Here is a 25,252-nt window from a genome sequence, read left to right on the forward strand (position 1 = left end):
AGGGCCCATGCAACTTGCAGGGATTTCACTTTAGTCACTGTACCTTTTAACTTTTGTTTAACTAACCCCCTCATTTTTGTATAATTCCCCCTTTTGAAATTAAATGCCACAGAGTTGGGCTGTTGAGATGTTCTTCCCACCACAGGGATGTTGAATGCTATTGTATTATGGTCACTATTTCCAAGCGGTCCTGCTATAGTTACCTCTTGGACCAGCTCCTGCGCTCCACCTCACGTTTAAATCTAGAGTTGCCTCTCCCCTTGTGGGTTCCCGTACCAGCTGCTCCATGAAGCAGTCATTTAAAGTACCGAGAAATTTTATCTCTGCATTTCATCCTGAAGTGAAATGTTCCCAGTCAATATGGGGATAATTGAAATCCCCCACTATTATTGGGTTCTTAATTTTGATAGCCTCTCTAATTTCCCTTAGCATTTAATCATCACTATTATTGTCCTGGTCAGGTGGTCGATAATAGATCCCTAATGTTATATTTTTATTAGAGTATGACATTTCTATCCATAGAGATTCTATGGAACATGTGGATTCACTTAAGATTTTTACTTCATTTGAATCTACATTTTCTTTCACATATAGTGCCACTCCTCCCCCTGCACGACCTGTTCTGTCCTTCCGATATATTTTGTACCCCGGAATGATTGTGTCCCATTGATTGCTCTCAGTCCACCAGGTTTTTGTGATGCCTATTATATCAATATCCTCCTTTATCACAAGGCACTCTAGTTCACCCATCTTATTATTTAGACTTCTAGCATTTGTGTACAAGCACTTTAAAAACTTGTCCCTGTTTATTTGTCTGCCCTTTTCTGATGTGCCAGATTCTTTATGTGACTGTTTATCATCTGATCTGGCCCTTAGATTATCCTCTTCCGTCCTCTGCTCCTGACTATAACCTGGAGATTCTCTATCATCAGACTCTCCCCTAAGAGTAGTCTGCATCCAATCCACATGCTCCTCTGCAGCAGTCGGCTTTCCCCCATCTCCTAGTTTAAAAACTGCTCTACAACCTTTTTAATGTTTAGTGCCAGCAGTCTGGTTCCACTTTGGTTTAGGTGGAGCCCATCTCTCCTGTATAGGCTCCTCTCATCCCAGAAGTTTCCCCAGTTCCTAATGAACGTGAACCCCTCCTCTCTACACCATCATCTCATCCACACATTGAGACTCTGAAGCTCTGCCTGCCTACCCGGCCCTGCGCGTGGAACTGGGAGCATTTCTGAGAATGCCACCATAGAGGTCCTGGATTTCAGTCTCTTCCCTAGCAGCCTAAATTTGGCTTCCAGGACCTCTCTCCTACCCTTCCCTATGTCATTGGTACCTACATGTACCACGACCACCGGCTCCTCCCCAGCACTACACATAAGTCTGTCTAGATGCCTCGAGAGATCCGCAACCTTCACACCAGGCAGGCAAGTCACCATACGGTTCTCTCAGTCATCACAAACCCAGCTATCTACGTTTCTAATAATCGAATCTCCCATTACTAACACCTGCCTTTTCCTAGAAACTGGAGTTCCCTCCCCCGGAGAGGTAACCTCAGTGCGAGAGGCAACCCCAGCACCATCTGGAAGGAGGGTCCCAACTACGGGAAGGTTTCCCTCTGCTCCCATTGACTGCTCTGCTTCCCTGGGCCATTTTTCCTCCTCAACAGCGCAGGGGCTGTCTGAGTGGAGGTGGGACAATTCTACAGTGTCCCAGAAAGCCTCATCAATATACCTCTCTGCCTCTCTTAGCGCCTCCAGTTCCGCCACTCTGGCCTCCAAAGTCCGTACATGGTCTCTGAGGACCAGGAGCTCCTTGCACCGACTGCACACATACACCACCTGCCCACAGGGCAGGTAATCATACATGCAACACTCAGTGCAATAAACTGGATAGCCCCCACTCTGCTGCTGGGCTTCTGCCTGCATTGTCTCCTAGTTAATGGAAGGGTGGTTTACAGAAAGAGGTTTTGAAATGTGGTTTGGTTTATAGGTTTTAAGGGGACTACAGGGAAAGGGTTAGGACCAACAAGGGACTCCCGCTCCCTTCCCAAACTCCCTTGCGTAACTCCCTGTTAGCAGCCCCTGGTCGCTTGTGCGCGGCTTTATAAAGCCCTGGCCTGAGTGAATGCCCCACCCACTGATTAAGGCTCAGCCAATTACCAGAGGCTTCGAGCTTTCAAACCTTCCTTTGAAGCTCATGGCCTCCAACTGTCAGCCACAGCACACGGTCCTTCAAACAACCAAACAGACTGGCAAACACAAGCTCGGCACACAGCAAGTAACCCCCAAACACAAACAAACAAACACACTACAGACAGTCACTTACCCCACAGATGCTGTATTTGCTCCTCCTTCACCTGGAGAACTCCCTTGCAAAACTCCCTGTTAGCAGCCCCTGTTCGCAAAGCTCAATAATTCCCTAGATCCTCTGGGGGGGATCTAGTTAAAAGGGAAAACGCCTGCCCGACCTATTGGATGCAAATAAATAACAGTGCTCTATTTAACTAGGGGCATTTTAAGGAAGCCCTATATCCCTTAGCAAAGCAGGTCTTTTTCTCTCAAAGGTGTATTTCTACTGCTCAGTTTACTGTTTAAAATGGTCAGGCGAGGTCCCTTGAAATAAGAGGCAGGTGGTCACTCTGCGTTGTTCCTTGTCTGTTGGAAGCCAATGGGGAAGTTAATAGTAATGCATTGCATTCCACACCATGAACCAAACACTAACGCAAAGCTTAAGAAAGTTTTGCCCCCGTTTTCCTCACCCCTGCTCAACTAGAGTTGGGCCAGGCATTTACTTTGGAAGGGGCCCAGTTTAAGCTGAGACAGGAGCCGGTATCTTTTGTTGGGGGCTGTGTCTTGTGCTCAAGCTAAGCTTTAATTAAAAAAAAAATGTATCTCTAGCTCTTAAGGCTACAAAGTCTTTCAGAAGTGAAAAATGGAGGGATATCTGCCTGAGTCACCAGTGATGGATTAATGATTTTGCCGCCCCTAGGCCCTGAAATAATTGCCGTCCGGCCCCAACTCCACCCGTTCCCCACCCCCATTCCAACCCCTTCCCCAAATCCCCGCCTCTTCCCCCAGTGCCCTGTGTTCCCCCTCCTCCCTGCCCCCTGAAACAGTTGTTTTCGCAGTGCAAACGCTGGGAGGGAGAGAAACAAGACGCGGCATCGCACTGGAGGAGGAGGCAGAAGCGAGCTGGAGGGTGGGGCAGGGAGGGGAGCTTCTCCGTGGGTGCTCAAATTTGCCGCCCTAGGTGATAATAATACGCGGCTGTGCCTGACCCTTCAGACAACCCAGCTTAAGGTGCTATAGGCCAATGCTTTCAAGGCTGCCTAAGTCAGTGGTTCTCAAACTTTTGTACCGGTGACCCCTTTCACACAACAAGCCTCAGAGTGTGACACCCCCCCTCTATAAATTAAAACATATGTTTATATATTTAACACCATTATAAATGCTGAAGGTGAAGCGGGGTTTGGGGTGGAGGCTGACAGCTCGTGACCCCCCATGTAATAACCTCACAGAACCCCCTTAGGGCTCACGACCCCCAGTTTGAGTACCCCATCCCCCCACCCCGCCTCAGTGATAACAGTTTGGAGAAATTCTGCACTTTCCACCTTGCATGCACGACCCTAGAGCAGCTGATTGGTGCAGTTTTAAAGAGCAGGGGCTGCAGACATTTAGTGTCTGACCCAGCCGCGAGTCAGAGGACACATACACACTCTCCCTCCCTCCCTTCCTTCCTTCCTGCTTTAAAAAAACCTGCTCTCTCAACGCTACTTGAAACAGGTCCCAACCCGGGGCACAGGATTGGCGTCCGCAGCAGCCAACCGCGAGCGAGCAGGCGCCCAATGCGGGAGAGGCGGGTGGGACGATCAGGAGAGGGGGTTGGTTGCAGCGAGGCCCGGCGGCGCGGCTGAGAGCGGCAGGGCTCTGTGCTGGTGACCGCCAGGCGGTGGCTTGGTCCTGGCAATGCCTGGGGCGCTAGCTGGGTGAGGAAAGCGGAACCCGCAGCGTGCGCGGCCCTCAGTGGCCGCTTCGTGGGCGGTTGCAGGTGGATGTACCCTGCGAGAGGGCTGTAAATTAATTCACAGTCGTGTAAACACTCACTCCAGCAATCAGGGAGGCTACTAGGTACTAGAGGGCTTAGCTAGGGGACCTTCTTTCCTGTCCCCAGGGAGCTGGTTTGCTGAGGATGCTGCCTGAGTATATCTGTGGTGGACTCCCATAATTTTTCTCAAGGGCCCCTGACAGTAACTATTTGCCTCCGCTGATTTTTTGTTTTGTTTTGTTTAAATTGTTGTGTAGATTTTAAGACTGTATAATGGCCCAGTCCTGCTCTTGTTGGTCAGTGGGAGCAGAATTACAGCCCTTACCGGGTAGAGTAGGGAGAAGAGATTGGCTTTGTGAGGTTTTGACTCTAGGAGTTTCACAGGAAGCATTTAGATATGCTGGTGTAATGTTGTGATGGGAATTATTAGGATTTAATATGTTGTGCAGCCCCTGGGCTGGGGCTTGTAACAGGCTTTGTCTCTTCCTGCCTTTCAGTTCCAATCTAATTTAACACAATGTCACAACAACGAGTCCTGCCCCAGAGTAAAGAAACCCTCCTACAGTCCTACAACAAGAGGCTGAAAGATGACATCAAGTCAATCATGGATAACTTCACAGAGATCATCAAGACTGCTAAGGTGGGTATTTGAAAGAAGGCCAATGAAGTCAATACCCATTTGGTAGCTGTCAGAGTGAGGCATGGGTATAGAAGTCCATCCAGAGCCCACTCACGTTTTATTTCCACTAGTTAGAAGGACCACTAGAGTCCCTCTAATCCTAAACAAGAGAACAAATGTCTGTGCAGAACAGAGACACAAGTGGTAGGTCATGTAAAGCTTGATTTATTTTTAAACATCCCATAAATAGAACATTCCCTCAAAAGAATAATCCTTTCCACAGTTAGATTTAGGTAAGCTATCTGAGAAGAGTCAGTTTCCTGCACCACTTAAAGGAACAAATTTCCTCCACTAACATCACATTTAACAACTATATATCAAAACACTCTTACTCTAGATGTTTACATCCTGGAGATGACTCCTAATAACCTTCAGCTTGTAACACCTTCACAGCTGTGGGGGTCTCTAAATCTTTGTCAACTTGCTTTGTCACTACAAAATCAGTGTATCTACATTTCTTCCTCCTTTTTACTTGGACTTATTAACCATTCTCCCAGCCTATAATATATAGAACAATCCTCTGGCCTGTGACCAACTAGCATAGTCCCCACCTTCTTACACCAGCTTCCTTATGTAAAACACCCGTGGGTGAGGCAAAGGCCAATTAACCACTATGGAAAAGGCAACACATTGCAGACAGGATTTTTCTGACCACACTGAACAAAAGAATAGATTTCTTCATCCTGAAAATAGCTGTAGATAATCAGAAAATTCCTGAATTTCTGACCTGACTCCTTGTTTTGTAATGAACTAATAGAGTCTAATTAGCTCTGTAGCTGAAATCTAGAGCAGAGGTGGCTCATTTTTGAGTGCTGGGGAAAAGTGATCCTTGTCTGTAATTTTTGAGGTGCTTTGGGATCCCTTTGGATGAAAGGCACCATAAAAATGTAAGATTATGATTTAGGCCCCGATTTTCCAGTCAGTGGGACTACCTGCATCCTAATTATGCATTTGTAGGACTAAATCCTAAGGTAACATGGGTAGAAATATAAATGTAGATCCAATAATTTTGCTCAGAATGATCATTACACCCTGAAGGCTAGAAATACCAATCCAGCTCACAGGAAAAGGTTGCATTTGAAAATTGAACAGTGAGATTTAGGTGGCTCATAGAGATTCAGCACTTCCTGGAGTCAAATTCTGCAGTTACGCATCTATTCTGCATCTACGCCAAGCTTAGTCTTATTCTTCAATGAGGCTTTAATAGCTTTACATGGGGTGAGGGTAGATTGATGCCAAATTTGGCCGCCTGAGTTTTTAACAGTTATTTTTAGCAGGTTACTAGTGAACAGCTGCAAATTATGCTACTCAGTTTTAAAAAAACAGTCCAATCAAACAAGCTGGGAGTGCTGGAAAATCAGTGGTGGGAAGAATTAAAGAAGACAGTCCAAGGAAAACAGAGAGGTGAACAGCAATTGGTTAACATGAAGGAAAAGATGGGAAATCAACAAATGGTGCACTCTGTTAGGCCTGAATAAAGATATAGCAGACAAAACAGATATGCCAACATGACCGAAGTCAGGCTAACAGAGGTTTCTGGGTAATCCCTGAGTGGAAAAATACTGAGAAGCAGCATGTCTCACAAAGCGCTGGGAAAAAAGTGAGATAAGTGCGGGGCTGCATTCCTGGCATAGTACCAGCTGTGCTGTGTTAGGAACAGTTAGTCTGAAGAACTGATAAGAAACCCCAGTGGCCTTACTTTCACTCCCTGGTTTAGTTTTCTGTCTGTTTTTAACTCCCCTACATTCCTAACTTTTGGTGCTTGTTAAGATATTGTTAATCATCTAATGCTGTAAACATAGGGGACTAGGCGTGCATGTATATTAAAGGTGTCTAGTTTCTAGTTGTTAGAAAAGGGGGGGTTGGGTTGCTCAAGTGAATGATCTATGACGCGATGGAACTGTCTATATAGGCTGATACTAAGATGTAAAGAGCGGCCGGTTCTCTCTGGAGACGAGCTGCTCTCTATTGATGCGTGCACTTGTCAATAAAGAGCTTTTGATCGGACCTTGCTGGTGTTGCCTGTCTCTCTGCGGTCAGACAACGAACCTCGCCGTCTGCGTTCGAGTCCCTGCCATCTTTGGCGACTCCGCCGGGACTTGTCTGACTCTCTGGCGTGGGATCAGACCCTGAGGCAACGCAGCGCGCATCCTCCAGTTTAGAGGAGCCTTGCCTGGTGACCTGATCCCTGCGTCGGCGATAAGGCGTGTTCTGTGAACCAGCTGAAGCTCGTAGAAATCCAGCAACGTCCACCTACCCATTGAGTAGGGTCGAGGTTGTCGGGGTTCAAGTCCCTGACAACTTAGGTCTGGGTTAGAGTCCCAGTCCAAGTCTGGGTTAGAGTCCCAGTCCAGGTTTGCGCAGGATCCAAGTTGTCTGGGTTAGAGTCCCAGCCTGGGTTTGAGTCCCAGTCCAGGTGTTCGAGTCCCCTGGAGAGGTAAGCGAGCGCTCGACGCGGGGAGGTGGGGGTTAGAGTCCCTTTACCTCGACGCGGGGAAGGAGAGGTTAGAGTCCCCTTACCAAATGGGACAAGTTGGCAGTAAGTGCCCGGGGGACGCCCCGTTGTCTCTGATACTTAGAGATTGGAAGGAGATTTCTGGAACCGCTGGTCTGGTTAAATCTAAAATGAGAAGTTTATGTCAAATTCAATGGCCTTCTTTCACCGCTCATTTGTCCCCGACAACTCTTAACCCTGATCCTACCAAAAACATCTACTAGATAGGATCAGGGACACAAGCCCCTTTTTTATATGTGATTTGAACTGAAACAAGCTATTCTTTAAAGTAATAACCTCTTCTGGGATGCAGGAATATTGGGTGAGCTGAAGACACATGGCTTTTTTAAATTAATTTTTAGATTGAAGATGAAACCCAAGTCTCTCGAGCGACCCAGAGTGAGCAGGACAACTACGAGATGCACGTCAGAGCTGCCAACATTGTAAGTACAGCTTGTGTGCCAAGCAGGCGTGCTGCATAGCGGATCTTATATGCTCTGTGGTCCGTTACAACATCCATGAGGAGCACTCAGAACACTAATGTCAATTGCTGCGAGAGGTGTAATCATCACTGGGTGGCTTTCCCAGTGCATAGGAAGGGAGCGATTTTTCTGTTTGCTCTGGATTTCGCTTTGGGTTGGGACCCAAATTGATGAACTTTCACTTTTAGAGCTTCCCAGTTTTGCCTTTGGGTGGTGCCAAAACATATAGTTCTGGGTTTATACTACTTGCCAGTGGAACAAAAGAGCATCGTTGTTCATGCATAGAGTGCCAGAAGGTTGCATAGTGCCCCTGCTGTACATGGACAACTGCATTCTTCCTCTGGTGCTGCAGGCTTTTGGCTAGCATTTTAGCCACGTTGCTCCCGTGTTGCAAAGTCTGGTATCAGGAGATTGTGGGAGCAGCCCAGCAGATCATGTTGCAGAGCCATGATAAAGGACCCAAAGTCACTCTGTGTCCCGTTTGCTTAATATTTTATCCACCCTGCAAGGTCCGAGCTGGCGAGTCCCTGATGAAGCTTGTGTCCGACCTGAAGCAGTTCTTGATCCTCAATGACTTCCCCTCTGTGAACGAAGCCATTAACCAGCGTAACCAGCAGCTGCGGAGCGTGCAGGAAGAGTGTGACAAGAAGCTGATCTCGCTGAGGGATGAGATTTCTGTTGACCTGTACGAACTAGAAGAAGAATATTACTCTTCCAGGTACAAATAGGGCCGTGGACTCACACATACTAACAAGCCTCCTCTTGTCTCTAGCCCTTTCTGAGAAACAGGATAGGAGAGCAGATGGTCCTTAAGACACAAGCCTAAATGGATATTTCCCCTTAAAATTCACACCTGTGTTTTTAATTAGATCAAACTTGTCTTCTACAACCTAAAACAAGCCATCGAGATGCTAAGCAGTCAGGCTGGTATGAGGAAAAGCCTTTTTCTGTGCCAGTTCTTTCACAAGTGTCCTAACTACATAACGTGCCTATTCCTTATAGCTCACCACCAACAACTGTCTGGAATCTATTTAAAATGAACTAAAGGGACATCATCAAGTAGCTTAGAATCAGCATTTTTTCTCTCTCTAGCAGGGTGAGAGGGTTGGTGGGTTTTTGTTGTAAAACCTACCCCTAATGTATCTTTTGTGAAATCTTTTTAAAGACTTTCAATAGAACATAGGTACTGGTGAATACAATTTTTTTTTTCTCTCCTAATATGGTTGCAACCCCCAACGTGGCTAGTTAATGAGATTTAGTAAATGAAAGTTTCCAGAATCAGATCTGACAGGGACTAGTTCGGTTGCCCTGTCCGAGGTCGGTGAAGTGCAACAAGGTAATCAACAGCATAAATGGTGAAAAGCAAACTAGCTCTTTAAACTTCTTTCACTTTTAATAAGCTTTGATAAGCTGATTTTTATTTTAGGGAATTAAAAAAAAAAAGGTTTAGTGGTAGTTACAGATGCTTGAGTCAACTGGAACTTTGAAAATCAGGCCATAATTTACTGGTAATGCAGGTATTTTAGAAATAAATGTTAGCCCAACAGCATCCCTTTAAAATTGATGCATTAGTTTAAGAAAACTTACCTTTCATAGCTGGGAAAAGGAGAGCAACAATTATAAAAAGATGTCTTATGACAGTGAGAGGCCCAGTAAATATTTTGGAGATGAGTGGAAAGGGAGTTGAGTAGGGTTACACAACGCTGACTGATCTAAGGAAAACTTCAGGTCTTAACTGGGTCAGGACTTCATTATTTCATTAATTGATAGACAACATCCACTGCTGTGGTGGTCGAACAGAAGTGTGTGAGGTTATGGTGACCCAAATGTGAGCCTGTGGTCTGTGTATGTGCCATTGTAAACAGGCTCTGGCATGTACACGAGTAATTCTAAAATGGTTCTTTTAATCTTTGGACCAATGGGTTCTGACCATGCTGGTGTGGTCACTTATCTACCTAGCTCTGAAACTGCACTAAGCCATCATTCCTAGCAGAACTACTGTCTAAGCAGGAGCCGGGGGGTTGTCCCCTCATTGAACCAAATCAATCCAGTCTTATTCTGTTTCTAATACGAAGTGCTCACGTGGGGAGAAATCTTGCCTTGAGTATAGAGCTATGGTCTCTTTAATGATGCTTCATGTCCTGTAGCTGCACCTAACGTTTCATCCACTGGTCCGTGAGCACTTATTTCCTTCTCCTTCGTGTGCCATCGTTGGCTACAGATTTAACGCAATCTTTATTTCTGCACCAAAGAAACATGTGAGTGTTTAAATAGACACGAGTGGCTTATTCGAAGTACTTTTATAGAGTCATAAGGATTTTTTTAATGGAATTTTACTGTCTGATGTGGGGAAAGGGGTTTCTATTTTGTATTAAACTACACGTGGCTGTAGGATGTTAATTGTGTTTAAATGGCTGTAAATGCAAGACTCAGTGTGTACAAGGGTCAACTCCTTGTACCGCCTAGGATCAGGCATATCATTGTGTTCTATAGTGGCCTGATCCTGCTCTCACTTAAATTGATGGGAGTTTTGCAGTTGACTTCAGTGGGAGCAGGACAGAAGGATTCCACACAACCACTGTTCCAAATTGCTCTCCCAATCTCTGGTTTCCGTTGGTGGTTTTTCACCATCCACAACAGTTGGAGCTTTAGAGTTTAACACCTGAAACGTTGTTTCCTGACATCCCTTTGGGTGAAGCTGCAGAGCATTGCGTTCTCTGCACCCAGTCTGTTAGCCTCCAGCTGGTTCCTTTGTATTGCTAGGGCCCATAAGTCTTTGTGCAGACAAAACTCCTGTTGACTTCACTGCTTGTCTGTGAGAGGACTATAGAATTAGACTCTGTGCTTTTGGGTAGGTGTCACCTGGAAAGGCATATTCTCACTCCCATCACAGTACCAGGGGTTTGGAAGATGCTCTTGCCTCATATACTGGTAAATACTGCATGTCTGTAGGGTTTTTGCTAGTAAATACTGATTTCATGAGGAAATTTGCAAGCCAAGAATCTTGCAAAGCAACTTGTGCTTTTGTGTTCTAGGCAAGTGCCTTCCCACGTGGTCCCAATAGTGTGGCCCCGGGGGCGTGGGGGGGGGAGGGGATTTAATCCTGAGCATCAGCCTCCCAGCATCTCCTTTGGGGTCACATCCAGCAAAGCCTCAGGGTCCTCTCCACTTTGAGATTGGATGGTGCCTTGCAGAGCCCCATAACAACTATGAACTTGAGGTTACTGGCTGTAGAGCTGTAGTGTAAATTTTGAGGTCTATAATAACCCCCCTGCCCCCCCAAAAAAAGTTAAGGGAGGGAGGGAGGAGAAGGAGAGATGCCCACTTCCTTTCCAGAGCTGCATTCCACCTGGATTCTAGGCTGAAGAGTTCTTAGTAGCCCTCCTGTGTGAAGTCTGCTGGACACCAGACCCTAGTGCTCTGGGATCCAGTCATGAGGGGCTGAGATCCAGGAGAAATGGTTGGTGGATTCAGGACTAATTACGCCCCAGTCCTTCTTGCATACCTCAGTGGCAGCCTTGTTTTGCATAGACACTGAAGGATGGAGTGAAAAGCCTTCATACCTCAATGAAGGGACCTCACTTGGTGATGGTGCAAAAGCCCCAGATGGTAAACCCCCTTCCCTTCTCTCTAGCAAACCTAGCCGGGCGACTGCGGGAAAAGAGATGCTTTGACTTGGCATTGGGTGAATTCTCTGGAACTGCCAAAAACCAAGTGCTTTAAATCAGTGACCTCCTTGTGTGCTTATTCCCCAAAGCTGTAGCCCCGTGCACTCCGGCTTGCCTTATCCAGCCACCTGTGGCCGGAGCTCTGAATTCCTGGTTCACACTCCTGTCTCTGAGAGCACGGCTTGGTGACTGGAGGGTGGGTTTAGAGTTCAACCTGCTAGACACGTCTCTTCAGTTCAAAGTGTTTAGTCTCTTTTTATATATATTTACTTTAAAAATATTTCCCATAAATCTATTAATTTGAGTCTATTAATGGTAAATAAAACAGAAACAAGAAAATCACTGGACCTCTTGGGTTTGTTTTATTTTGAACACAAGCTACTTCCTGTTACAGCACTCACTTCCGTCTCTGGGTGTCTCTTGCATGGGCAGCTCCTTCCTCTCTTCCAGCATTTTTTCCTCTATTTTTATTTTTATTTATACCCTGCCACTGTGCATCTACCTCAGACTTCAGAGCAGGACCCAGGGCAACACAGGGACAAGAGATAGCCACTAGCTTAGGAACCCAGGATTTGTCATAACTGTTCACCCTACTGGTCCACCTACTCTTATACCCTGCAGTGGTCAACCACCGTCGCCTGCTTTTTCAGAAGAGCTGAGCACACACAGTTCCTGTTGAAGTTAATGGGAGCTGCAGGTGATTAACACTTCTAAAAATCTGGCCAAAAATGCTGCAGAAGAAGGCATAAATCTTTGCCAATCTGGTAATGCTAGAGATTGAGGGGGGTAGGGGGGGAGATTTCCTGACCCCCACAGTGATCCTGCAGCATGAGAATCGATTGTCTTTTTCTTGGCACATAACTTTTTTAGCTATTAGTCATAACACTAGAAAAGGGGATAGAGGCTTTGGGTTTTTTTGGTTCTTAAAAAAAAGAATGGAATGATGATCTTACAAATACAGACCTCCTCCAAGCAATTCACTGACAATGTAGTAATGCTCCTTGAAAGAACATAAAGTACTTTTTTTTTTTTTTTGCCCCATGGTAAATCAAGAATAACCCTGACTCTAAACACGTACGGCCCAAACTTTTAAAAGTGGCTGCTAGTTTTTAGATCCTAGACCTGAGTTTGAGATATGCAGAGTATTTCCAGTTCCCAGCAGCTGGAGTTGTGAGCGCACACTGCTTTTCTAAAAAATCAGGGTCAGGTGTATTAAGCTGGACACCCAAAATCACTAGTGAAATTAGGACCAAAGGGCCTGATTCTCCTTTCAGTTGGGTCCAGATCTAACTCTCAGTGAAATTGCCAGAGATGAAATCCTGACCCCGCTTACGTGAATGGGAGTTTTACCATTGACTTTAATGAGGCTGGGATTTTGCCCCAGGTGTCTTTCCTTTGACTTGAATGAGAATTAGAGTGGACCCACACACCAATTTCAGACTGGAGTAACGCCGCTGGCTTCAATGAAACGACCCCTGATCCTTCTCAGGGCAGTGAGATCACACACCAGCCTGAGCCCTGTTAGGGAACATCAGTGTCATGAGACTCATGATAAAGTTATAATCCACAAACATTATGTCCATGGACGCTTTTGCCATTTTCTTAACGCTTTGCTTCTGTCTTGCTTTCTCCCCTCCCCTCTTCCCCCCCCCCCCCTCTCTGATTGCACCTGCTGTCTCTCCTTACTGGGGTGGCTTGTTCTGGAAAGCTACAGTCTATGTGACACCAATGATCTTCCTCTGTGCGAAGCCTACTGGAGAGAAGACCCTGCTGTGCTTTCCCCTGAAGGTCTCTCCATGCCTCTGGCAGCTGCCACGGCAGAGCAGAGCACTACGGCTCCTCAGACCTCAACCCCATCGCACCCTCACGTGAACGGGCACGGGACAGGCCCGACGGAGCACTCCTGAAGAGGATGCCGTGCCCGCTGAGCACGCTCAGACCAGTCGTGCTGAGCTGAAGGAGTCTTCCCAGCTGCTGTATTGAGCCAACCTTCTCCCACTGCCGGAATAACGTACTGTAGTGTTTGCAGGTCAGCTGCTGCCATTCAGTGGATATCAACAGTGTCTTCTTCACCTCTTGAGCCATGTCTGAGAAAGTGTTACCATAGGGCTATGGTAGAAGTAATAGGCCAATAGGAAATTGACTGCTGTAGTAACTTTGAGCTAGGATTTGTCTTATGTTACCGCATGATAGCTGCATGTAGAGACCATTAGGAGCATGGAGTTTGTTTCCATGTGAATCCCGGGTTGGGAGCATGTTGTTGCGCTGAGCAGGAATCGAGTGTATTCTGGTTCTGAATAGGAAATGTGGGTCAAGGTTTGAGGTGGGGTTTTTTCAGTATTTATTTCTTCCTAAGACTCAAGTTAATCAACATTTGCGGGCTTCCTAAATCAGTATTCTCAGCCTCTTCCTGTTCTGGAGTGGCACTAAAATGACTTCCGCTGTAGTTCACAAAAATAATAACCTCCTCAGTATGTGTATATAACACACTTCACCTTCAAGGTGCTCTGCTAACTTGAATCCTTGTGTTCAGAAACTACTGAGATGGGAGAGCTAAAGCTACCTGGACTCCCCATAACACCCCTGCCACAGACATAGATACTATTCCCATTGAAGTGCAAGGGAAACCAAGGCAGCAGTGCAGTGACTTGCCCAAGGCTATAGATGGAGGCAGTGTCAGAGCCAGGATTAGAATTAAGGACTCTCTGGCTCCCAAGTGGGTGCTCAGACGCCATTTTTCTGTCAAATGGTCGATGAAGCTGCTATGAAGTTATTTTTTTGGGCAATGATTAATGCTGTTTAATCAAAGACAGGGGGGAGAGTTGGGGTTTGATGGGTGCTCATGGATAAGAAGCTCTTTGGTTTCTTAGTTAAGAGGAAGCATTCTGTGCAATTTCCTTTTAAGAAACCATTTCTGGTGCTTCAGTCAAAGCTATCTAGCAGCCCCTGGGTACTCAAATCTCACTGTCCTTAGTAGAGCTCTGTGTAGCTTGAAAGCTTTGTCCCTTTCACCAACAGAAGTTGATCCAACAAAAGATATTATTTCACCCACCTTCTCTCTCATGTCCTGGGACCACTGCAAACAGGTTCCTTCTTTCAGTCATTTAAGCTAATTCTACTTGTATAATTGAAAGAAAGTATTTGAAATGGGATGTAACCATTACAGATCAATGTCTAAACATTGCAGAACTACTGGTGCACCCAGAATGCAATTAAGTCCCTGGTCAGTATTCTACTGTAGAGTCACACTTCTCTCTGGGGTTGTTCCCCCGCCCATTTATTTTGTAAGTAGATGGCTGAATAAAATGAACTTCGTTTTGTATAATTTTTAAAGTGTGTGTTTTCAGCTGCAAGGGGAGGGTGACATGTGAATCTTACGTGTGTGTATGTAATGGGAAGAGCATTTCCCCAAATGTTCAAAGCAAAACCCCTCTCCAGTGCCTCTTCCTGCTGACACTGAAGTTGGGCTTTGCAGAAGGGTTGAGTATTGCTGAACTGAAATGTGCAAGGTGAAGCAGGAGGTCCATGGGGCTTGTCTGGGGAGCTGCCCAGGGACTTCCTCGAACGTTGCTGTGCTTTATCACCTACTTGCAGGCCAGTGGTTTGACTTAGTCTGTGTTACATCTTGTGGGTCACAGGTGTGAAATCTCTGTTGCAAAATCCTGGTAACATGCAGAACATTAGCTCAATGGTTTGAGCACTGGCCTGCTAAACCCAGGGTTGTGAGTTCAATCCTTGAGGGGGCCATTTGGGGATTTAGTTGGGGATTGGTCCTGCTTTGAGCAGGGGGTTGGACTAGATGACCTCCTGAGCTCCCTTCCACCCCTGATATTCTGTGATCTTATGTGTTGCCTCTCAGCTAGATGCTGTGGACACTTCATGCACCTCACACCTTGCTATGAGAAACTAAGGCAGAGATTTCCAACAAGAAACCCAACTGCCACTGAAAGGTACCCATGAATCCTAACCCACTTAGGCCCCACTAAAAAGCGTGACCTAAAAGATCACTGTCCAAAATAATTCCTGGGGAGAATGATTCTCTGCATTAGGTCATCTGTAAACTACAGGTGCACTTCCTGGATGGATATAGCAGGATTATCTACTGCCTCATTGTACAAAGAGTTAGTCACATATGCTTATTTATTGTTGCTAACTCTCATGATTTTAGCAAGAGGTTCTACAATACTTGGTGTTTTTTCCTCAAAGCCCAGACTCCTAGAGTCATGTGATTTCATGAGAATCTCAGTTTTCATTAAAAAGAAAAAGTTTCTACTGTGAAAATGTGACCCTATTCAATCAACCCTACAGTCAACCCTAAAGACTTGGAAACCTGAAAGCAAATAAAAATAACCTAAAGTATATTATTTTTTAAAATGTCATGATTTTTGTACACATGAAGTTGTCAGTATTGTGTTAAGTACATTAGAATCAGGATGTGTGAGTTTTGTTTAAAATATTGCAGGGTAAATAACCTCCAGGACAGTTTAAACAAAATTAGGGGTAAGGTTGTTTGCACAACCCCCACCTATCTTAGTCGATTTACAGTTGCATAATTACGTCCTGCTTCCCTAAAATTCCTTGTGTGGTTTTAACTCACTGCCTGGCCTAACTCGAGGAAGACCAGATGGGACATGAGAAAAATCAGGACACTTTTTTTTTTTCAGGGGGACTGATATAATTGCATATATAAAACAAAGTTCCTAATATTGGGATGGTCTCGATAATATTGGGACATCTGTTCACCCTACCTCACTGCCATGGTGTGTTGTAAACTGTTCAATGTCGGCTGTTCCATCCTAGAAGTGGTTGAATTTTGGTGGCTGGGAAATGAACTTGTAAAATGACTTGAGAGCCTCACAAATAAAGCAGTAGCTCCCGGTGTGGACACAATTCTGGAATAAAAATTACTTTATTCTGGAATAATTCACTCACAAAGCCAAAGAATTATTATGGGATAAAAGTGACTTTATTCTGGAATAGAGTCTGCAGACGAGGAGCTAGTCTGGAATCGCTATGCCAGCTAATTGCAGTTTGTGGACAAGCCAGGGGCCAGAGAAATCTCTGGGACACACACACGATTGGTTGCAGAACTTTTTCATTTGGACGCAGCGGCAACAGAAGGGAGAATTCCAAGGGATTTACAAATTCGGCTTTAATCCTGGCACGGCGCATAGCGGGCACGGCAGCACACGAGGGAGAAGCGGGGGACCTGCACGCCATGTGCCATAGGCACAGCCTCTCCCTGCTGCCGGCAGCAATGCACCCAGCGGCGCGCGCCTCCCCCGCGCGGCAGGGCACGCAGCCGACCCCGAGCCCCAGCAAGGCGCGCGCCGCGCTTCCTCCTCGGGCCCCGCCCCTCGCCGCCTCTGCCAATGGGGAGCGAGGGTGCGCTCTGCGTTCGGCTAGCGCTGCCTGCCCGGCCACGTGGGGGCCCGGCTCGGCTGGCAGGCGGAGGCGGCGCGCGGGTGAGGCTGCGCGGGCCCGTCCCCGGGCAGGGGGCGTCTGGGAGCTGGCGGCAGGCCCCGGCCCTCCTCCCTATTGCCCCCTCCCCCAGGAACCCCCTTCCACCATTGCCCCCCGTGCCCATCCCCTGTGCCCCCCACATTGCCCCGCCGGCCCCCCGCCCGCTCCCGTAACCCCCCTATTGCCCCTCCGTCCCCGCTGCCCCCCCCACCCCTGTGACCCCCGCTATTGCCCCTCCCTCCCCGCTTTCCCCCACCCGCCCCTGTGACCCCCTCTATTGCCCCTCCGTCCCCGCTGTCCTCCTGCCCATCCCCTGTGCCCCCCCTATTGCCCCGCTGTCCCCCCGCCCACCCCCGTAACATCCTGTATTGTCCCTCCCTCCCTCCCTCGTGCCCCCTTCCTTGCAGATGTCCCCCCGCCCATTCTCCTGTATTGTCCCTCCCTCCCCGCTGTTCCCTCGCCCACCCCTGTAACCCCCTCTATTGCTCCTCCGTCCCCCCTGTCCCCTCGCCCATCCCCATGCACCTGTCTACTGTCCTGCTGTCCCTGTGCCCCCCGTGCCCCTTCTACTGTCCCTCCCTCCCCACTGTCCCCCTGCCCACCCCCGTAAACCCCTCTATTGCCCCTCTGTCCCCCGACCATCCCCTGTGCCCCCCCATTGCCCCTTCCTCCCTGCTGATTCCCCATGTCCCCTCTATTGCCCCTCCCTCCCTGCTGATTCTCCATGTCCCCTCTATTGTCCCTCCCTCCCTGCAGTCCCCCCTTTCCCCTGCAGCTCTCTCCTCCAGTTCTCCCTCCCTCCTGCCACTTCTCTTCTGTGTTGCCCGCTGTGCAGTTATAAAGTTGCTACCCAAGTCCCCATTGTTACATTTCTCTTTCTGCATTAAATAAAGCCCCTTGTCCACTCTTCTCATTAACCAGCTTTTTTTTTCAACATCTAGGACAAGGAGATGGATGTTGTCTCTGGACTTCATTCAGTGCTGGTGATCCCCCAGGCACTTACCCAGGTGGCCCCGCTCCAAAGGACAGACATGTGTGGCGCACATCATCGCTTGAATTGAGCCCCTCTTCATTCTGGGGCACGACTGTGTAGATTCTCCTGTATTTTATTGCTGTTGCCAGGTGGCCTGGATTAGACATGGCTAGTCTGGCCACCAAAGACTCATACCTGCAGAGTTTAGCTAAGAAAATTTGTGTGCAGCAGGTCCAGGAGCCACGGAAAAGAACATTCGGTATTACAGGTAATTCTATTTGTCCTGTGCAACGAGACTCCATTTCTTGATGCTAATTTCTGATCTCTAGAAACCCTGGCTTGTAGCATGGTTTTTTTTAGTAGGCCTGTGAGGCCGTTTGGTCTGGTCTGTATGACTTGGTAGGTAAAAACCAAACAGTACTGTAATGTGGGCCCCGATCCTGCAAACATTTAAGCACATGTGTAATTTTACTCACATGATTAGCCCCCTCGACTGCTGTGCAGCTGTTCATGTGCATAAAATTATACACTTGTTTAAATAGTTGCTGGACTGGGGACATAGGACACAACTGGTCTGTAATTGGGTTCTCCTAACGTCTGTCATTTGAACATAGATAAGATCTAAATCCCATAACTAAAGAGAGGCTTATGTCAGCATTAAAATTTAAATACAGTATGTTGCCGGGCCCCTAATTTTCAGTAATATGTGGTTGGTGAGGAGGACAGTGAAGAAAGAGCTGTCCTGTTACTTTCTAAACCTTTCCTGTGCCTTTCAGCTTCCAAGCGAGCTGGGTCTGGAGATGCTAGCAGCCAGCCGAAGAAAAAGAAGAGAAAGAAACCCAGAAAGCAAGCTGAGAAGGCAGATGCCCCTCCAGCTAAGCAGGCAGCACACAATACCAGCAAATCTGCTCCAGCTAAGCAGGCAGTACCTAATCTTAACACATCTACTCCAGCCGAACAGACAGCACCCAAAGGGAGCAGAGCTGCTCCAACTGGAACAGCAGTGAGCAAAAGTGAGAACGGAACTACAGGTGAGAGGGCTCGGATGGCCGATTCAGAGGCTAAATCTGTCTGAGCTGAGCCTTGTCTTTCTTCCTTCCCCACGCCAACAAACTGGGACCGGGAACACTATTCCGAGTCTCCATGCATGAGTATTGAGTTTGTCCTTTGCTAAGATCAGACTGCAAACTGGGTGTGAGGTTCAAGACAAGCAAGTTGTAATGTTGCAGCTGGATTCACTAACTGGAGATGTGCAAAGGAGAGATGTCTGTAACTGCAGGGGGAGAAAAGAGACTCTGTCGGTTCAGATCTAATCTAATTTTGTAAAAGCTTTTTGTAAATCCTAAAATTGACAAATATTTCCATGAATTTGTAAAAATCTAAATTCCGATGCAAACAGTTGTTCTTAAACTAATAAACACTCCATTGCAGGGCTTGCTGCCTGAATGCCACAGCACCTGTAGGACTCTAGACAAAATGGAAACTGAGTAACTGATTTTTCATTGTCCCAATTGGGAGAAATGAAATGTGGATTGTGTGTTGTACAGCAGGATGGTTTAATGGACTAAACCACTACTGTGGAATAACTAGATTCCCTGGAGCTATGGTTTTAGATTTAATGGGGTAGAACTCAGCCCTTGGTCTTCCCAGCTATGTCATTTTGAGTTCTGTGTTTGGGGATCTTCTGGAAGAGAGATAAAAACAAACAAAGCCTAAAGTTCTTTCTGCATGGAGCAGATAATTAGCCTAAATTTTCCTTTTCTGCAGTCCTTTGTAAAATGTAGTATAGTTGATGCTCTCCAACCCAGAGGTAGCTGCCTTCCCTGGTACACTAAATGTATTTAGTTTGCAAAACCCTTAGAAATCCTTCAGCAGAATATACAATATTTTTCTCATTAAATGTTCCAGTAGAAGTGAAGATTGTGTGCGCGTGTGTGAGACCCAGATTCAAGGTGGTTAGTAGGGGGTTCTCTGAAAACACAAATCCCTTAAATCACCGCTTTTCAAACTCTTCATATTGTGGGTCACTTCATCAACTAGAGTTTGTCGTATGGCTGACACCCCTGCGAGTGCCCCGCATGCTCTGCAGCAACTAGAGTGCTTGGTCACCTGAAAAAGTGATTTTTTTCACACATTGCTAAGGAGAGAGGCTGAAAATAAACTCACTTGAATTTGATTGCTGTATTGCTTGGTTCTTTGTTTCCACTGCCTGGGAGTGTGACTTCTCATTTACAGGTACCCTGGAATCTCCCCAAGCTGCTTACAGCCCTTGCTGCTCTTATCTCCCCAGGTCACTCTGCAGATGCTTCACCAATGTTAACGAGGCAACTTCCTGAACCACAGTTTGAAATGCTGCCCTAATGTATTGAGGAGTTTGGGTATGTCTGCACTACAGCTGCACAGCTACGGTCCCGCAACTGCCACTGTGAAGCTGTAGTGTAGATGACGTAGTTAATCCACCTCTCCGAGAGGTGGTGGCTAGATCAATAGAAGAATTCTTCTGTTGACCTAACTGCATCTACAAGGAGGGTCAGTGTAAAATTTTTCACAGCCCTGAGCAATGTAGCTAGGTCAATCTAATTTTTAGGTGTAAAGCAGGCCTGTGTTTGAAAGGGTGCGTTTCATATGAATAGAGAGGAGAGTCTTCCTGATTCCCCCCTTGCCCCCTTTCACTCTTCAGTGAAAAGGCTTTTGTCTGGATTTAGACATTCCCCAGTAGTGTTTGCAAGTGTGATAGCTCAGAGCTGCACTAAATGCATGAGAGAAACTGACCAGCTGCCGGATGGTTCTAAAACATTCTTCCGGGTTCAACCACCTTGAGTAGTGTTAGAGATGGAGGGGAGGAAATTCTAAAGAAATGTTCCTTTCTGAGGAACAACAAGGAGTCCGGTGGCACCTTAAAGACTAACAGATTTATTTGGGCATAAACTTTTGGGCATAAGGTTGCATCTGAAGAAGTGGGTTACCCACGAAAGCTTATGTCCAAATAAATCTGTTAGTCTTTAAGGTGCCACCGGACTCCTTGTTGTTTTTGTGGATACAGAATAACACAGCTACCCCCTGATACTTGACACCATGAAATTTTCTGAGGAAAGTGTGTCTTGCATTTTCTTCCTGGGTCCCGCTGGAAACTCAAAGATCTTTCCTATGTGGCTAGTGCCTTATTCTAAGTGAATTACTTCATTCTGCCACTTTTTTTTACCAGGTGGAAAAAGTGATCCCGGTTCATTTTCTGCCGTGAATATCTTGCGTCAGAGGTTACATGAGAAGATGCAAGAAGTCTCTGGTCAGGTAAGGGCATTAGCCACTCATTGGATAGATTGGTTCCTCCCACCACTCCACCACCCCCGCCCTCCCCACAGCTTGTTGCTGGGAGACAGGAACTGGGTGGCCACACTGCAATATCCAGAGCTTGCTAAGTGAACTGTGAAGGGAATTCATTCTCATTGAAGGTGATGTGTTTGGGGCTTTTTCCTGGGGGACACTCCTATCAATGTCATTCAGGGTTTTGTGCATGAGTTCAGGGTAGTGTATGGCCCAGAGTGACTAGGGAAACTAGATAGACCTCTTTAATAGCCAGTTCATACAGGCCAGTCTTGAAGGAGAACATCCACCCGACCAGAGGAGGAGCACTGTGGTGAGAATCTCATGAGAGGTGAAACAGCTCCAGAATCAAGGGCTGAGGAAACCCCAAGGTCTGTGGACTCCACGTAGTCTGAGGCCAGGGACAGTAAGGGAGAAGCTCGTTCACAAATGTATGAAGGTTAGGAGACTCCCAGAAGGCTGAGATCTAGCAGGATTTGGGATGCACAGCTGGAGTTGGAGTTCTGGGCACTCAGCACCTCTGAAAGTCAGGCCCATAACTTCTAACCTTAGATGGTCCTGTGATAGATGGTAAATGTTTAAGGCACTTATGGGAAATGTAGATCAAGGGAGTTGTGGTCATCTCAGCTGTAATATCTAAATTCTGTACAACCCCTTTACAACCTCTCTTCCTCTTCTGGCCTTTCCTTTAGGGCGGCACTAAAGAATTATCGCCAGCTGTGCTGGAGAAGAGGCGCCGAAGGAAGTATGAGAAGGAGAGGAAGAGGCGCCGAAAAAAGGAGCTGAAGATGAAGGAGAAAATCGAGAAGAAGGGAGCCCAGGAGGCAGCTGCAGCTGTGGAGCCGCAGCAAGCGAAGGAGGAGAGCAAGGCTGGGATCATCTTCAACCAGGTCAAAATCTGTGAGGAGGAGGAGCTGAGCAAGACAGAGAAGAAGAGAGAGAAGAGGAAGAGAGTGAAGGGCAACCTCACTCCTCTGACAGGCAAGAACTACAAGCAACTGCTGAGCAGGCTGGAAGCCCGGAAGAGCAAATTGGAGGAGCTGAAGGACAAGGACCAAAAGAAAGCCCAGGAGCTGGAAAATAAGATGAAATGGACCAACGTCCTTTACAAGGCAGAAGGTGTCAAGATCCGCGATGATGAGGAACGTCTGAAGGCTGCCCTGAAGCGCAAGGAGAAGCACAAGGCCCAGCGCCAGAAGCAGTGGGAGAAGAGGACAGAGCATGTGGTAGAGAAGATGCAGCAGCGGCAGGACAAGCGGCGTAAGAACATCCAAAAGAAGAAGGTGGCCAAGGTGGAGCGCAGGAAGGACAAGGCCCGGAAGAAGGGTCGCATCCTCCCAGAGGACTTGGAGAAAGCTGGTGTGAAATGAGACTAGGGCTGCCAATGTTGGTGGCCTGGAAATGGACTCTCAGCCAGGGCTTATGGGGCTTGTTGTGGGATCTCTTAATAAACTGTTTTACAAAACTGCTCTGATACCTGCGCCTGGTGCCATTTATCCTGTAGCCACCCAAAACCATGTTTAGGCCTGATTTTTTTCAGGGGTGCTGAACATTGAGCCTGGAGTTGGTTGGTTGTGCCTCTGAAATCAAGCTGTTTACTTGGCTGCTTAATCTTAAATTTGGAAGATGGGGGTGCTACTTTTTCTAACTTCATGATGCCCAGAATGGAACATTTATATTCCAGGTATTGGCTGACTAGCCCTCATTTCTCTCTGATTGCAACTCTTTATCCCTGGGGGGCGGGGGGAAGTCCGCAGCATCTCTCGTTCATTATTACTTAGGTTGTAGCATGTTAGCACATCTAAAATTGCATAGAATCTGATACAGGCTTTTGAGGTTTGGCTCAGCCCCCTTACTGCCTTCCACGGGGGGCATGGATCAGCATTCACATTGCGCTCCCCGTCAGTACGTGGCCTGGGGTAGCTAATGATCCGACCAGCAGACCGAGTTCAGTGATGAATCCTGGTCATGTGCCAGCTGAGGCCCGTTGCACATATGCTAAGATGTCTTCCATACCCAACCCGCTCCTTCTAGTTTTATTCATCAGCTGCAGGTTTCCACGCACACCTGTGTCCAGTTCTAAGCTTAGGTTGAAGTTCATTTTTTATTCTGCCTTACCTCTTCAGTGTCAAAAGGGGCTGTTGCAAATTGTGAACTCAATGGCAAGGAAAGAAAGAGCTGTGTGTAGCGCCATGCTCTTAAAAAGCACTGCAAAATTCTCCCTGGTAGCCACTCTCTGACCACAGCTACCAGAGCTGGAGCCCAGGTTTTCTATATGGCAACGCAGAGCCATAGTTCTGTTTTCTTTTGTATCAGCGCCAATATATTTTCTGTAAACAAAATGAGTGGAACTTCCATGATGTGTCAGATTGCCAAGTTTGGGAGGCCACCTGTTAACCTGTTTTTTATGGGCTGATTTATTATTATAGGCTCGCCAATGATCTGACCAGAAGATACTTAGGTTCTTGTCCCAAAACCAGGCTACAGCATTAGAGAATGTAGAGAGATCAATACTTTGCCCAGCCCCTTGGGGTGTGTGGCAAAGATATTCACACTGAGGACAAAGCCAGGCTTTAGAGATTTTATTAAAATAAAGGAATTATCAATGCCTCAAACTATTGAGCCACAAAGCACTAGTACAGTTCTGTAGACCCTTGTCGTATCATCCCTTTACCAAGCTACTTAAATTAGCATACTCACATTCTTCCTTGGGGACCTGGGAGTGGGAGAGACAGGACCACCAGCCTCATCTCTGGCACGCCGGATACATTCAATGGTCTGGGTTCCTCAGTCCCAAGATGGTGGAGATCAGGGTCAGGGGTTAAGTAGCTGAGCTATATTGCAAAAGCTGAGCTGAAACCCCAAACAAAAGAGGCCCTAAGGCCAAAAAAAGAGAGAAAAAGATCTAAACCCCCCCCACATTGTGGTTTCCCCTCTTATAGAGTCCTGGCACTATCTGAATATTCATATCATTGCCCAAGCTTCCATGCTCAAATCTTATTTCCTCACCCAAATAAATCTTAGGGAATTCACAGTTTTGAGAATATTGTAATAAATCGTGTTACCTTTGGCCTGAGCTGTTACTTCCATGTCCTTGAAGCACACCTGGAGGTTACTGGCATGTTCCAGAATTCTGGTAAACACATTCAGTTCCCCAAAGTTAAAAGGGGTAACTGGTAGGCCATTTATCTATGCCAGAGGTTACAGATACTTCTGCTAACTTGCTCTAGCTAATCATACAGGGCACAGGCCTGTAGGTTCTTTGCATTACAGCCAAATATAATGAAGTAATGTTTACTGAAATTAGTACAAAAACATAAAACAATATAATCAATCAAAAAACAATAAAGAAAAACATAATCTAGCAGGCTAGCCCCATGGGCTACATACTTGCTGCCCTCCAAACAATCTGGAGATTGTCTATGTGTAGATCCCCCTATTGCTCCATGAGCATGTTGGGTATAGGTACAATATTGTTTCAGGCTTCCCTGCATATGCTGCAAACACAGCATGCTCTGAGAAATGAGGGGTGGTGTTTCCAGTTACTGGGAGCTCCTTAAACTGAGTGCCTATGATTTGATAGTAACAGATAGCTATGAGCTTTACTGCTGTCTGTGCTGGATAGACATCTACACAGCATTCATTAAACTGCCAGAGACCAGTCCCACTGTACATGGGACTCACTTAAAAAATCTGGGATGGATTCTTGGGGGCCAGTCTCTTGTTTTGTTCCAAGAGTGGGCATGTGGCAGGGATGTTCCCAGGAGGACACCATATTGGGCTCTAATCAGAGAATGGCAAGGGAGGGGAGATCATGAATTCATCAGCCAATTTTCATTGATTTTAAATAGAGGACGGAGGATAATAATTAAAGAGTCTAGGTCTCATGTCTCCCAAGTGTTTAATGGGAGCATTTTAAAACGTTTTAATATAAGAAAATGTTCTTTAACGTCTGATCTTTTGGTTATTCCAGTGTCCTCCATTGCAGCTTCTGGGGACATGTAAAAAAAAAAACAACTAAAACTTGCAAACCTGTCAAATCAGAAGTGGACAAAAGTCAGTACAAAAGCTCATCTGCTTTTCTAAGGTGTCCATCACCATGGCAGCTAGGCACCAATACATCAT

At 46.6% G+C, this 25,252-nt stretch overlaps 2 protein-coding genes across 8 annotated transcripts in view; both read left to right on the plus strand.

The window, feature by feature from the left end:
* The window catches only part of MED22 (mediator complex subunit 22), a 59,161-nt gene extending 44,439 nt beyond the window's left edge, over positions 1-14,722 (plus strand). For 2 of the 6 annotated variants that reach the window (XM_044992273.1, XM_044992272.1), the window contains exons 2-5: positions 4,542-4,684; positions 7,580-7,660; positions 8,209-8,417; positions 13,076-14,718. In XM_044992273.1, the coding sequence (XP_044848208.1) occupies positions 4,562-4,684; positions 7,580-7,660; positions 8,209-8,417; positions 13,076-13,274 (612 nt within the window). In that variant the 5' untranslated portion in view covers positions 4,542-4,561 and the 3' untranslated portion in view covers positions 13,275-14,718. Of the gene's footprint in view, positions 1-3,836; positions 3,986-4,012; positions 4,128-4,541; positions 4,685-7,579; positions 7,661-8,208; positions 11,715-13,075 lie in introns of those variants that run through there. The other 4 variants (XM_044992275.1, XM_044992271.1, XM_044992274.1 and 1 more) reach the window with 4 other exon arrangements.
* Positions 14,723-16,699: 1,977 nt separating this feature from the next.
* Positions 16,700-22,601, plus strand: SURF6 (surfeit 6). 2 transcript variants are annotated; one of them, XM_044992238.1, is made up of 5 exons: positions 16,700-16,832; positions 17,772-18,071; positions 18,580-18,834; positions 21,009-21,094; positions 21,820-22,601. In XM_044992238.1, the coding sequence occupies exons 2-5, from the start codon at positions 17,969-17,971 to the stop codon at positions 22,495-22,497; spliced, it is 1,122 nt and encodes a 373-aa protein (XP_044848173.1). In that variant the 5' UTR covers positions 16,700-16,832; positions 17,772-17,968; the 3' UTR covers positions 22,498-22,601. The 2 variants fall into 2 exon arrangements, with proteins under 2 accessions (XP_044848173.1, XP_044848174.1); XM_044992239.1 differs by having other exon boundaries at positions 17,772-18,062.
* Positions 22,602-25,252: the final 2,651 nt, after the last annotated feature.

The sequence above is a fragment of the Mauremys mutica genome, chromosome 18, assembly GCF_020497125.1.
Source record: "Mauremys mutica isolate MM-2020 ecotype Southern chromosome 18, ASM2049712v1, whole genome shotgun sequence".
NCBI lineage: Eukaryota > Metazoa > Chordata > Testudines > Geoemydidae > Mauremys > Mauremys mutica.

What these genes read in the sequence shown, in the direction of transcription:
- SURF6 (XM_044992238.1), top strand. Translation starts at nt 17,969, where the DNA reads ATGGCTAGTCTGGCCACCAAAGACTCATACCTGCAGAGTTTAGCTAAG. An exon ending in AAGTGAGAACGGAACTACAG is followed by an intron (nt 18,835 to 21,008) that starts GTGAGAGGGCTC and finishes TTTTTTTACCAG; the next exon opens with GTGGAAAAAGTGATCCCGGT. An exon ending in TGCAAGAAGTCTCTGGTCAG is followed by an intron (nt 21,095 to 21,819) that starts GTAAGGGCATTA and finishes CCTTTCCTTTAG; the next exon opens with GGCGGCACTAAAGAATTATC.